The sequence below is a fragment of the Canis aureus genome, chromosome 33 (assembly GCF_053574225.1).
Source record: "Canis aureus isolate CA01 chromosome 33, VMU_Caureus_v.1.0, whole genome shotgun sequence".
NCBI classification, from domain to species: domain Eukaryota; kingdom Metazoa; phylum Chordata; class Mammalia; order Carnivora; family Canidae; genus Canis; species Canis aureus.
In genome coordinates, this window is record NC_135643.1 from 38,524,198 (window position 1) to 38,537,746 (window position 13,549).

The 13,549-nt window shown below is 34.8% G+C and overlaps 1 protein-coding gene across 3 annotated transcripts in view; it reads left to right on the plus strand.

Annotated features, from left to right (window-relative positions):
• Window positions 1-13,549, plus strand: part of USP53 (ubiquitin specific peptidase 53) — a 67,217-nt gene that overhangs the window by 34,011 nt on the left and 19,657 nt on the right. For 2 of the 3 annotated variants that reach the window (XM_077882459.1, XM_077882460.1), the window contains exons 5-9: window positions 1,806-1,919; window positions 2,075-2,157; window positions 4,755-4,860; window positions 5,649-5,795; window positions 6,419-6,568. In XM_077882459.1, coding sequence (XP_077738585.1) covers window positions 1,806-1,919; window positions 2,075-2,157; window positions 4,755-4,860; window positions 5,649-5,795; window positions 6,419-6,568 — 600 coding nt within the window. Of the gene's footprint in view, window positions 1-1,805; window positions 1,920-2,074; window positions 2,158-2,415; window positions 2,513-4,754; window positions 4,861-5,648; window positions 5,796-6,418; window positions 6,569-13,549 lie in introns of those variants that run through there. The other variant, XM_077882461.1, reaches the window with a different exon arrangement.

Genomic DNA, 13,549 nt, shown 5'->3' on the forward strand with positions numbered 1-13,549 from the left:
GATGTTCCAAGACTTTGTGTTACCACCATATTGATAAGGACAGCATTCCTTTGAATAGTAACTAAACCTCATATACCTTCTACAGTATATGTGTTGATTATTAAATGTGTCAGTGTTATCAATGTTACCTATATTTAAAGAGGTAGTCATTTCTTTTCCTTAGTCTTGTATCTGTTTAGCTAATTCCATAAATTCTTTCATCAGAAAACCTCTTGAGTTTTTCCTTGACACATTATTTCCATGAAACCACTTCTTACTAGTTCAGACCCCTACTCTCAGCAGGGAGTACTCGTATCCTTTCAGCCTATCCCCTTAGAGTGTTTTTTTAATGATCAACAGGTTAATAAAATTTTCTTCAGATTAATCTTTGCCCTTCAGATATTCCTGTGATTCGAATCTGGACTCTCTTCTGACATTTAAGGCCATTTACAGTTAACTCCAGTTTACCTCTTCGTTTTCTCCTGGAATTTTCCCTCCTAATGAGATGGTTATATTCCTCAAACACATTTTAAATTCACTGGATTTGTGTAGAATTTCTTATGTATAGAATTCATTTGGTGTTGCCCCTCATCAGGCTCCCCACTCAATGGGGTGTCTGCTTGTCTCCCTTTCCCCTCTGCCCTTACCCCATTTATTATTTAAAAAAATAAAGAATTCGTTTTTCATTTATATGTTATTATCAATTTTTAAAGATTTATTTATTTGAGAGAGAGAGACAGCACGAGTTGGGGGAGGGATTGAGGTAGAGGGAGAGAGAGAATCCCAAGCATAATCCCCAAAAAGACCCCGATGCAGGGCTTGGTCCCAGGACCCTGAGATTGCTCCCTGAGTCAAAACCAAGAGTTGGCCACTTTACCAACTGAGGCACTCAGGTGCCCCTGTTGTTATCATTTTTCTAATAAGCATCTTTATTGTCTCCTTGGACAGATGGAAAGCTTTTTGACTAGTGTACTGCTTAGCATACTTTCCATGTTGATTAAAATGTGTCAAAAACAGCACACATTGTCATATGCTTTCATATTTCTCATGTTCCTAATTGATTCTTACTTAAAATATATTTTGTACAATACCAAACTTTGTAGTTTATTTTCACTTAAATGAAGTGTACTAATACATGATATGATAATTTATAGAATATCTAGAAATTTCAGTTTAAATAATGGAATGGTTTTAAATTTCCTGGGGCAAAGGAGGGGAAAGTTAGCTAATTAAAGAATCCATTAGATAAGCTTTGCTAAAAAGAAGGATTATTTGCTAAAGAAATAACTACTCCTTATTGATCTGTATTACAAATTTGAAATTTCATATGAAATTTGTTTGCAGAGCAGATTCCTTGCATTAGGATATTAGTGTAGATATGTAAACCTTTATTGCTGCTATTTTAATGTGAGTTTTATAGACTATAAAAATGTTCCAAGTAGGATTTTTGAAAGATTAACTGCTTTTCCTCAATGTGAGAATGCTGGTAACATAGGAAACTTATGTTTTCTAATATTAAATTCTAGGTGTTAGCTACCATGAATTGGTTTTTAAAGGATTTTAAAAATATTTATTAAAATCATATGTGACATTATATTTCTTTTATTACATTTTTTTAAAAAGTTAATGCTACAAAAGATGAATAATTGAACAGCATTTGAAGGGTTGATTAAGGAGGAAAGCTGAAAAACTGACAGTATATATAGCACTATTAAATTTAACACTTTGGAAAATTGTAAAAAGATTTTTGTAGAGTTAAAAAGAGTTATATTGTAAAGTGTCATCTGTAAGATTCACAACTCATTTGTCTTAATTTTTTAAATCAGGAAAATATATTGGAGAGGATTCATTTTCATATAGTGCCAAGCAGAGATGCAGACATGTGTACCTCTAAATCTTGTATCACTCACCAGAAGTTTGCTATGACACTGTATGAACAGGTGAGATATCTTAACCACTTTATTAGATATTATATTTATTACTATATTTATTTGTGTACATTTATACATATATAAAGTATATATAACATAAATATATGTAACATATATATTTATGTTTTATGACTGATAAATTAAACATATGTTTTTACCTGTAGTGTGTGTGTCGTAGCTGTGGAGCATCATCAGATCCTCTACCTTTTACAGAATTTGTGCGGTACATTTCTACAACAGCCCTATGGTAAGAATCTATTAAAGCATGTTTACCAAAGATGTTAATAACACATTTAAGCATATTGAACATTTATTTTATAAAACCATAATATATGTGAATATCTACTCTCTTAGACATGGAAATATGCTACTATCAGAGGTACTAATGATGTCTATCTCAGCTGGCTGTTTCTGATTTGGCCAAAAATGTATACTTGATGAAATGTACCATATAGTAGTCAAAGTTTGCATCTCTTTATATTTGCAGCAAGTTTTTGGACTTGTGAAAAAGATCTTGAAATGACAAGCTCATTGGTAAATGGAGCTGTGTATGATGTTGTTTCCAATCAGCTTCATGTCCCTTCATGGTGATGGAAGCTAGGGTAAGCAGAAAAGTAAGAAAAAAGTGCATTTAAGGCCTCAATATTCACCTAAAATAAAAATTTGCCATGCTTGCCTGTCTCCTCCCTCCCTGCCCAAGAAACATTAGCTAGTTAGGGATCTAGAGTTCCCTAGACATTGCATAATAGGGATTATTTAAACAGTTTCTAACAGGTATTTGAAAATATAAATATTTCATATATGATAACATCAAATAAAATTATAAATGTTTACAGATGTTTTGATACATAAAACAAAACATGGATCAATAATTGTCAATCAATACATTAGTACAATAGTTAGTTACTAAACATGACCAATATTTTTATCATTGTGCAAAATGGGTGTCAGTTGCTTATTTGTTTCATTATATTATTAAACTTCCTGGCTTTTTTGCATCTGACACAGTATTTCTTAAAGATTATTGAATAATAGCAATTTGATTATTTGAATGTGTTTAGTGTCTTAATATATACAGAGATGGGGAACATTGGTTTAGGGAATTATAGGTTCATTTTTTTTTCATTTTATATGAAAATTAGGATGGTGTTTAAACAAGGATAGGCCACACATTAAAAACTGTAAAACTTTAGTCTACTCTGAAATTCTCATATAAAATGACAGCACTCTGAGGCAGTATTTTATGTGACAAGAATTGGAGCCCATCAGTCTCTCCCTATTCCACACCACCAATTGTAAGAAACCAGACTTTTGATTCTAATTGTGATTGACCCTTCGATAACACAGGTTTGAACTGCACACGTCCACTTAGGTGCAGATTTTTCTTTCAATAAATGTATGTACAGTACTGTAAACATACTGTCTTCCTTAGATTTTCTTTTTTTTTTTTAAGATTTATTTATAGATTTTAAAGAGAGAAAGCGCACACACACCCGTGTATGAGTAGAGGCAGGGGCGGAGGGAGAGGGAGAGAGAGAATCTCAGGCAGACTCCCTGCTGTTTGTGGAGCCCGATGCAAGGCTCAGTCTCAAAACCCATAAATAAAGACCAGTACTGAGATCAAGAGTTGGATGCTCAACCAACCGAGCTACCCAGGTGCTCCCTTTATGATTATCTTAATAACATTTTCTTTTCTCTAGCTTTTTTGTAAGAATACAGTATATAATACATAAAACATACAAAGTGTTAATTGACTATTATTGATAAGACTTCTGGTTAATATTAGACTATTAGAAGTTAACTTTGAAAGTGGGGTCAAAAGTTATATGGGGATTTGGGACTGTATAAGGTTTGACATCCCTTTTCCCCATGTCATTTAAAGGTCTACTATAATCACTTTTTCAAATTGGTAATAAGTATTGAATACCAATTACTAAATTCTAGGCTTTACATAAGTTGTCACTTTTAATGTGAACTAAAACACTGTTTTGAATGTACAGTTTGAATGAGCTTGTCAGATTTAGTGCTTTCCAACATACTTGTGAAGTGCTTTAGAAGAATGAGTGTTATTTAGTTGTTATTGAATATTGTATATTAAACCATGGAACTGTAAAATATATCCAGCTCTAGGACAGTTAATATTACTGCTAAGGAGAACCAGAGCATCTAAAATGGAAAGTAGTAAAGATATTTGAGCTTATATAACATTTTTTTTGGAAATATTCAAATAGTTGTTTAAGGATACTTAATACCTTGATATATAAAAACTTGATTCTAAGGTAGACTAAACAAAAAGTGGCACAAATATTCTGCCTAGGTTCTAATGAAATGGTTAGCACTCATAAGGCACAAACCTGACCTAAATAGTTTTGGTTTTGATTTCTACATTAATTAGCAAAGAGCCCTTCTGTTAGCTAAAAATGATAACTTTGTTTCTGAGAACCTTAGATCAGAGAGGAAGCCTTTCTAACACTTTGTTGTTCTTCTTAAGCCAAAGTTTAAATTCAAGTCCCTACTTGTTAAATAATGATGTAAAAGAAACAGTTGACTTAAAACTACCTGTGGATGGATCATCTTAATGGCCTCATTCGTGTAGTCCCAAACAATGGTAAAATTTAGTGTTATTTTGTTCTTGACCTAATTTTTTTCATCATACACCTGCCAAATTTCATAATTTTTCACTGTATGGAAATTTACTTTATGGTTAATTTTTCAGACAAAACCTGTTTTAAGATAGAAAAAGCAATCATTCCCATGTTGATAACTTCGTATTTTTCATGCATAATTTGTTAGATCTTTTTAAAGTTCATAGGACACATTTGAGACTGCTTCTTTCTTTTGTAGCAATGAAGTAGAAAGAATGATGGAAAGGCACGAACGTTTTAAACCTGAAATGTTTGCAGAATTGCTGCAAGCAGCAAATACAACTGATGACTATAGGAAATGTCCTGTAAGTAGAGTTTGGAGAATATCAGTGTGCTTCTATGTTTGTAAATTTGAAAATAGACATTCAGAAATTACCTTACCAATATTAATTATACATGAAATTAATTTTAGGAATTTATTTTTTCAGTGTTATTTTTAGCAACTCTTTATACCATGTGAGCTATTTATTTGAGCACTCTTTATTTAAAAACTTTGTGAAGGAGTTAAGTTGGTGTTTGCTGATTAATTTTTTTTGAGAGAGCATGCAAGCAGGGGTTGGGAGAGGGGCAGAGGGAGACCAAGAGAGAAAATCTCAAGCAGGCTCCCTGCTGAATGTGAGGCCATAGGTGAGGCTCCATCTCATGACCCTGAGATCATGACTTGAGCCAAAATCTAAAGTCAGGCACTTTAACTGACTGAGTCACCCAAGTGCCCCTGATTAATTTTTTTAGGTTCTGAAATCTATTTGATTAAAGAGAAAGTTTCTTTTCTTCATTTAAACATTACAAGTGGTACCATTCTTTTCTAATGTAATATTAATGACTTCAGTGTTTTATTTCTCATATTTTTAGATTGAATTCTTGTATTAACAGATTTTAAAAATGCCAAAGAAAAGTACTTTGATTTAAAATAAACTTCCTGTTTAATCAATAATTAGACAAATGATTTGATAAAAGTCAATTTTAATAGGCTGAATAATTTTCTGATACATGTAAATATCGTTACTGTTTAATATGAACTGTGCAAGGTATTATTACCTGTGATATATCTGTTTCAATAATTTCAAAATTTGCCCTTTGTGTTTTTCTTTAGAGTAACTGTGGCCAAAAAATAAAAATTCGCCGTGTTTTAATGAATTGCCCAGAGATTGTTACAATCGGTTTAGTATGGGATTCTGAGCATTCTGACTTGACAGAAGATGTTGTTCGGAATCTGGCAACACATCTTTATCTTCCTGGGGTATCTCAACTGTTTTCATTCTCTTCCTTTTTGTTTTTAAATTCTTTTAAAACATACTCATATATTATAATACACTGTTTTTCAGAACTAAATTTTCTTCCTAAAGGAAATAACATTGGTATGTAATGCTGATAAAGTTCATCAAAACAGGCTAACTGCAATGTATTTCTTGCATAGACTAGTAATGGCTTTCAATTATAAACTATCTCATGTTCTAATTATCATTCTAGAATGACAAGTGATTTGTGTGTGTGTGTATGGTAATGACACGTATGACTATTAACCTAGAAAGATTTAAGATTCAAAAACCATCTATAGCACCAATTTCTTAATATGCTTATTAACATCAATATATTTTGAATTGCTTTATATTACAATTAAACTTTAAGATAATATGTTTAATGTATGTTCAAATATGTGATTTAATCAAAATTTGTTAGGAACTGTTTAATTTAGCCCACATTTCCAGTTTATGTATGTATATTACTAATATAATATTGGATTAGGGAAGCTTGTCATGAGAAATATTTTTCGTAGGTAGTCAAATGTGTGACTCATCAAGTTACTGTTCCTCATTTTAAAAAAATACAGAATTCAAGGTACATTGTTATTTTTTTAAACAGCTTTTTTATAGAGTTACTGATGAAAATGCCAAAAATAGTGAACTTCACCTAGTTGGTATGATCTGCTACACCAGCCGACATTATTGTGCCTTTGCCTTTCATACCAAGAGTTCCAAATGGGTATTTTTTGATGATGCAAATGTGAAAGAGGTAAGTGACACTTTGACTAACTGGGATAATTTTTGTTTTGTTTTGTTTTAAAGATTTTATTTATTTATTCATGAGAGACACACACAGAGAGAGAGAAGCAGAGATACAGGCAGAGTGAGAAGCAAGTTCCATGCAGGGAGCCTGATGTGGGACTCGATCCTGGGACTCCAGGATCATGCCCTGGGCCAAAGGCAGGCGCTAAATCGCTGAGCCACCCAGGGATCCCACTAACTGGGATAATTATTCTGACTTTTACTTTTTAGGAGTAAATTAAATAATAATATATAAAATGTATATTACATAATATGTGAAATAATGATCATATTTTATTATATAAAATAATAAATGACCTTAATGATAATAACATTGTTAAGTTCATACTTCCTTTTATTGATTTTTGAAATCTGATTTATTTTATTTTATTTTTTTATTTTATTTTATTTTTATTTTTTATTTATTTATGATAGTCACAGAGAGAGAGAGAGGCGCAGAGACACAGGCAGAGGGAGAAGCAGGCTCCATGCACCGGGAGCCCGATGTGGGATTCGATCCTGGGTCTCCAGGATCGCGCCCTGGGCCAAAGGCAGGCGCCAAACCGCTGCGCCACCCAGGGATCCCAAATCTGGTTTATTTTAAAGCCAACTTTTAAACCAGTCCATTTCCAGAATAATAAAAAGGTGACTAATAAATCTTAGAATGCAAATATGTAACTATCGATGATCTGTATGTCTGAAACATTTTGTGTCTGATACATAGTCGCTCTTTGTATTTCTTTGTGAATGATTCACAATTGTTTTGTATAATTAGTGATGAAAATCTGCTTGTTTTTTAAATTATGACTGCCTTTTCAACCTTTGTGGTATTTAGAATTAGATGTACCTATTATACCTTTTGGTAAATAATTTATTCAAGCATTATAATATTTTAGGGTCCCCGGGTGGCTCAGTTAAGTGTCTGCCTTCGACTAAGGTCATCATCCCAGGGTCCTGGGACTGAGGCCTGAGTTGGGCTCCCTGCTCAGCAGTGAGTCTGTTTCTCCCTCTTCCTTATGTGTTCTTTCTCTTACCGTCAAATAAATAAAATCTTTTTAAAAAATTATAATATTTAGAAAACTCATGAGTAATGGTTTATAATAAGGAGTTTGTATCAGAATTACCTTTGAAACTTTTGAAAAAACTTAGACCTGCCTGGACTCTTAAATTCTCAATTCAGTGGTGTAGAGGCCAATACCCGATTTTTAAAAAAAAGTTCTATAGGAGATTCAGATTTTGTACATTTAAAAACTGTTGATCTTGTCAAGACTATTCCTAGGCTTATTGGCTTTGTGAATCCTATCATTAAGCAGTAAATGGATTTAAACGTACAGGTTATTTCATTGTTATAAGCAAATGATGTACAATTCCATTTGCTTTCATTTTAATATAAAAGGGCCATTTATCAGCATTATGAATTACTAAGTAAGTAGAAGGTCAAATATTCAGTATTTAGTGGATTTTTTTTTTAATTTTTTTTTTTTAATTTTTATTTATTTATGATAGTCACAGAGAGAGAGAGAGAGAGAGGCAGAGACACAGGCAGAGGGAGAAGCAGGCTCCATGCACCGGGAGCCTGACGTGGGATTCGATCCCGGGTCTCCAGGATCGCGCCCTGGGCCAAAGGCAGGCGCTAAACCACTGCGCCACCCAGGGATCCCAGTATTTAGTGGATTTCTAATTCTTTCTGTGAAGGATGAATATTACAAAAATTAGAAAACCAAATAGATGAAACAATTTTAGACATTAGATAGATTGCAGGCAGTTGAACAGAAAAAAGGAAACAAATAAGATGGGCCTACTGCTTACTCCCTACAGGTAGTTTGTACAATGCAGGGGGGCAGGATTCAGATAAACCCTAGAAGTCTTAGTGAGTTGAGGAAACCAAACTCGGAATTCAGGAAGGAGGCCAAGATAGCTAAAATCACTGGACAGCTTACCAGAAAGATTGCACAGGGGGAAATTTCTGGAGATGATAGAGTGGTGAATCTTTGGCTGAAGAGTGATCTGATATATGTGGGGCAGACCTGTACAGGGTGGGGGAAAGAATTACTGGAAAAGAGGTCAAACAATTTTCAAATTCACACAGGGCTAGGAATAGTTTGCATCCTCACCAGCAAAAGTGGAAAGACACTGTAATGCATACAGCTAACAAATAGAATCCTCAGAAAAGTATCATCTTAATAGTGGGGCTAAGTTATACCTAGACTGAATACTGCTCTGGACCTGACATAAAAAGCTTAAAATGAAGCCTTCAAAGGACCAAGATGATCCCACATAACTTAACAAATGCTGGAATGAAGTCCAGTACTTTTTAAAGGAACACAATAAAAGTCACCCCAAAATTTAAATTTCAATATGTCCTTTCAAGATCGTATTCAGTAAAAAATTACCAAATAAGCAGAAAGAAAAATCAAGGAATTAGTCCTATGTACAATTGCATCCAAAACCATGAGATAGGGATCCCTGGGTGGCGCAGCGGTTTGGCGCCTGCCTTTGGCCCAGGGCGTGATCCTGGAGACCCGGGATCGAATCCCACGTCGGGCTCCTGGTGCATGGAGCCTGCTTCTCCCTCTGCCTGTGTCTCTGCCTCTCTCTCTCTCTCTCTCTGTTACTATCATAAATAAATAAAAAAAATAAAAGTATGGACTCTGGTTAAACTCAAAAAAAAAAAAAAAAAAAAAAAAAACCATGAGATACCTAGGAATAAACCTAAGCAAAGATGTGAAAGACCTGTACTCTGAAAACTATAAAACACTGATGAAAGAAATCGAAGATGACAGATGTGGAAAAACATTCCATGCTCATGGATTGGAAGAACAAATATTGTTACAATGTTCATACTGGCTAAAGCAATTTTCATATTTAATAATAATCCCTAAAAAAATACTAACAGCATTTTTCCAGAGCTAGAACAAATAATTCTAAAATTTCTGTGAAACCACAAAAGACCCCAAATAGCCAAAGCAACTTTGAAAAAGCAAAGCAAAGCTGGATACATCACAATTCTGGACTTTAAGTTATATCACAAAGCGGTAGTGATCAAAACAACATGATAATGGCATAAAAATAGACATAGATCAATGCAACAAGATAGAAAACTTGGAACTCACAACTATATGGTCAGTTAATCTTCAACAGAGTAGGAAAGAATATGCAGTGAGAAAAAGACAGTCACTTAAATGGTGTTGGGGGGCAGCCCGTGTGGCTCAGCAGTTTAACGCCGCCTTTAGCCCAGGGCATGATCCTGGAGACTCAGGATTGAGTCCCATGTCGGGCTCCCTGCATGGAGCCTGCTTCTCCCTCTGCCTGTCTCTCTACCTCTTTCTCTCTCTCTCTGTCTCTCATGAATAAATAAAATCTTTAAAAAAAAAAGAAATGGTGTTGGGAAAACTGGACCACTTTCTTACACGATCTACAAAAATAAATTCAAAATGGATTAAAGACCTAAATATGAGACTTGAAAACATAAAAATCCTAGAGGAAAACACAGGCAGTAACCTGTTTGACAGCCATAGCAACTTCCTTCTACATGGCTCCTGAGGCAAGGGAAACAAAAACAAACTATTAGGGCTTCATCAAAATAAAAAACTTCTGCACAGCAAAGGAAGCAGTCAACAAAACTAAAAGGCAGCTTACAGGATGGGAGAAAATATTTGGAGATGACATATCTGATAATGGGTTAGTATCCAAAATATATAAAGAACTTACAGAATTTACCACCCCAAAAAATGAATTTGTATTATTCATTAAAAAATGGGCCAAAAACATGAGCAGACATTTCTCCAAAGAAGACATACAGATGGTCAGTAGACACATGAATAGTTACTCAACATCACTGAACATCAGGGAAATACAAATCAAAATTACAATGAGATATCACCCACACCTGTTAGAATGGCTAAAATCAATAACACAGGAAACAGCAGATGTTAGGATGCAGAGAATGGTTTGCACAGTTGGTGGAAATGCAAACTAGTGCAGCCACTTTGGAAAGCAGTGTGAAGGTTCCTCAAAAAGTTAAAAATAGAACCACCCAATGATCCAGCAATTGCACTATGAGGTATTTACCCAAAGGATTCCAAAAAATACTAACTCAAAAGGTTATATGCACCACAGTGTTTGTATCAGCATTGTCTACAATAGCAAAATTATGGAAACAGCCCAAATGTCCATCAACTGATGAATGGATAAAGAAAAAGTGGTGTATACACACACATACACACACATACACACACACGAATATTACCCAGCCATAAAAAATGAAATCTTGCCATTTGCAGTGACGTGGATGGAGCTAGAGAGTATTACGCTAAATGAAATAAGTCAGAGAAAGACAAATACCACATGATTTCACTCACATGTGGAATTTAAGAAACAAGCAAAAGGAAAAAGGCAAACCAAGAAGCAGACTCAACCACATGTAGAGGGCAGCCCCGGTGGCTTAGTGGCTTAGCGCCGCCTTCAGCCCAGGGCGTGATCCTGGAGACCCAGGATCAAGTCCCATGTCAGGCTCCCTGCATGGAGCCTGCTTCTCCCTCTGCCTGTGTCTCTACCTCTTATTCTCTCTCTCTCTCTCTCTCTCTCTTTGTGTCTATCAGGAATATATAAATAAAATCTTTAAAAAAAAGTAATGAACTATTGATACATGTAACAATGTGGAAAAATCTGAAAAACAGTATGTTAAATGAAAGAAGTGAGACATAAAAACTGATTCTGGGGGTGGCTGGGTGGCTCAGGAGTTTGGTGCCTGCCTTTGGCCCAGAGCATGATCCTGGAGTCTCAGGATCGAGTCCCATATCAAGCTCCCTGCATGGAGTCTGCTTCTTCCTCTGCCTATGTCTCTGCCACTCTGTGTCTCTCATGAATAAATAAATAAAATCTTAAAAAACAACAACAACAACTGATTCTGCTTCTGTAAAATTCATGAAACAGAAAAAACAAAGTGACAAATTTAAATCATCGGTTGCCAGCCACTGCAAAGGGGGTACAAAGAAAGTTTATTAAAGGAGATACATGATTACATGTATATATTTGTCAAAATTCATTGGTATACTGTAACTGGGTAGTTGTATTTCATGTAAATTATATTCAAAGCCAGAGAAAAGGATATTTATATTCTAAAATAAACAATTTGCTCAAGTTATTTAGTACTTTGATAGAGCAGTTTATTAACAAGTTCCATCTTGAGTTAGTATGTAGCAACATTTTGGCACTCCTTACTATCCACATAGTTTAAATGGTCAAAATTTGAAGGAAGAACTGGGTGTATAGTCACTATGAGTTTTACATTTGTTTTGTTTTTGAATTACTTTAGTTCCTCAAGTATCTCAGAATCCAAGATAAGAAGGGTAAACAGCTAAATATGTGTGGTTTGAAAAAGCTCCTTAGGACTTTTAAAGATCCCTTCTCTGCCAAACCCCCACCCTATCTTGGGCCCTAGGAGATCACTGATCTCACTGTAGATTAGTCTTTCTCATTCTACCGTTTTGTAAGAATAGTGTCTCACAGTCTCTATTCCTTGTATTTGGCTTCCTCTACCAAGCATAATACCTTTTAAGATTCATTCATGTTCAGAAAAAAAATTTTTTTCATTCATGTTATGTCAGTGCTTAATTGTTGTGTTCTATTACATGGCTGTGTAACAATTTATCCGTTTACCTTTGAAGTATGACTACTTTGTGTGAACGTAATTTTTTCCCCATTGTTCTTAGCTAGTACTCAGAAGTGGAGATGCCTGGGTGGCTCGGTCAGTTAAGTATCAGATTCTTGATTTTGGCTCAGGTCATAATCTCAGGGCCATGAGATGGAGTCCCACGTTGGGTTCTGAGCAGGATGTGGAACCTGCTCTCTTCTCTCTTTCTCCCTCTGCCATTCCCCCCCCCCCCTTTTCTCTCTCAATTAAAAAAAAAAAATATATATATATATATATATATTAAATACTCAGAAGTGGAACTTCTGGGTTGTATGATAAGTATATGTTAAACTTTATAAAGAACTGGGAGATTGATCTTCAAAGTGATTATGCCAATTCACATCCCTATTAGCAGTTTATGAGAGTTCTAGTTGCTCTGTATTCTCAGCAGTATTTTATGTTTTTAGTCTTTAATTTTAGCCCTTTTAATGAATGTACAATGTTATCTCAATGATGTTTTAATTTGCATTTCCCTTATGATTAATAATGTTTTGAGTACCTCTGTGTGTGCTAATTGGCCATTGTTATATATATATTTTTTTTTTGGTGAAGTGACTTCAGATATTTTGTCCATTTTAAGTTGGATCCTCATATTAATGAATTGTAGGAGTTCTTTATTTTGCACACAAATCCTTTATTATATGTGTGTGGCTTTTTTTTTTTCATTTTCTTAATGATAACCTTTATTATTTTTTTTTTAAGATTTTATTTATTTATTCATGAGAGACACAGAGAGAGAGAGAGAGGCAGAGACACAGGCAGAGGGAGAAGCAGGCTTCATGCGGGGAGCCTGACGTGGGACTTGATTCTGGGTCTCCAGGATCACACCCTGGACTGAAGGTGGCTCTAGACCGCTGAGCCACCCGGGCTGCCCAATGGTAACCTTTAAAGATAAGCAGAAGTTACTAATTTATTTTGATATGAAGCCCATTTTAAGACTTTTTTCTTACGTGGTTTGTTTCATATCCTGCCTTTTTTTAAATTTTATTTTTTTGAGAGAGCATATGTGCATGTGCAAAGGTTGAGGAGGGACAGAGGGAAAGGTTGAGAGAATTTCAAGCAGGCTCCACACTCAGTGCAGAGCCCTACTCAGGGCTGAACTCCATGACTCTGAGATTATGATGTAAGCTGAAATCAAGAGTCAGATGCCTAACCAACTGAGCCACTGTTTGATGTCCTAAGAAATCTTTACCTTCTCCAAGGTTAAAATGGCCATCCAGTTGTTTTAGAACCATTGCTTAGTAGACTCTTAAA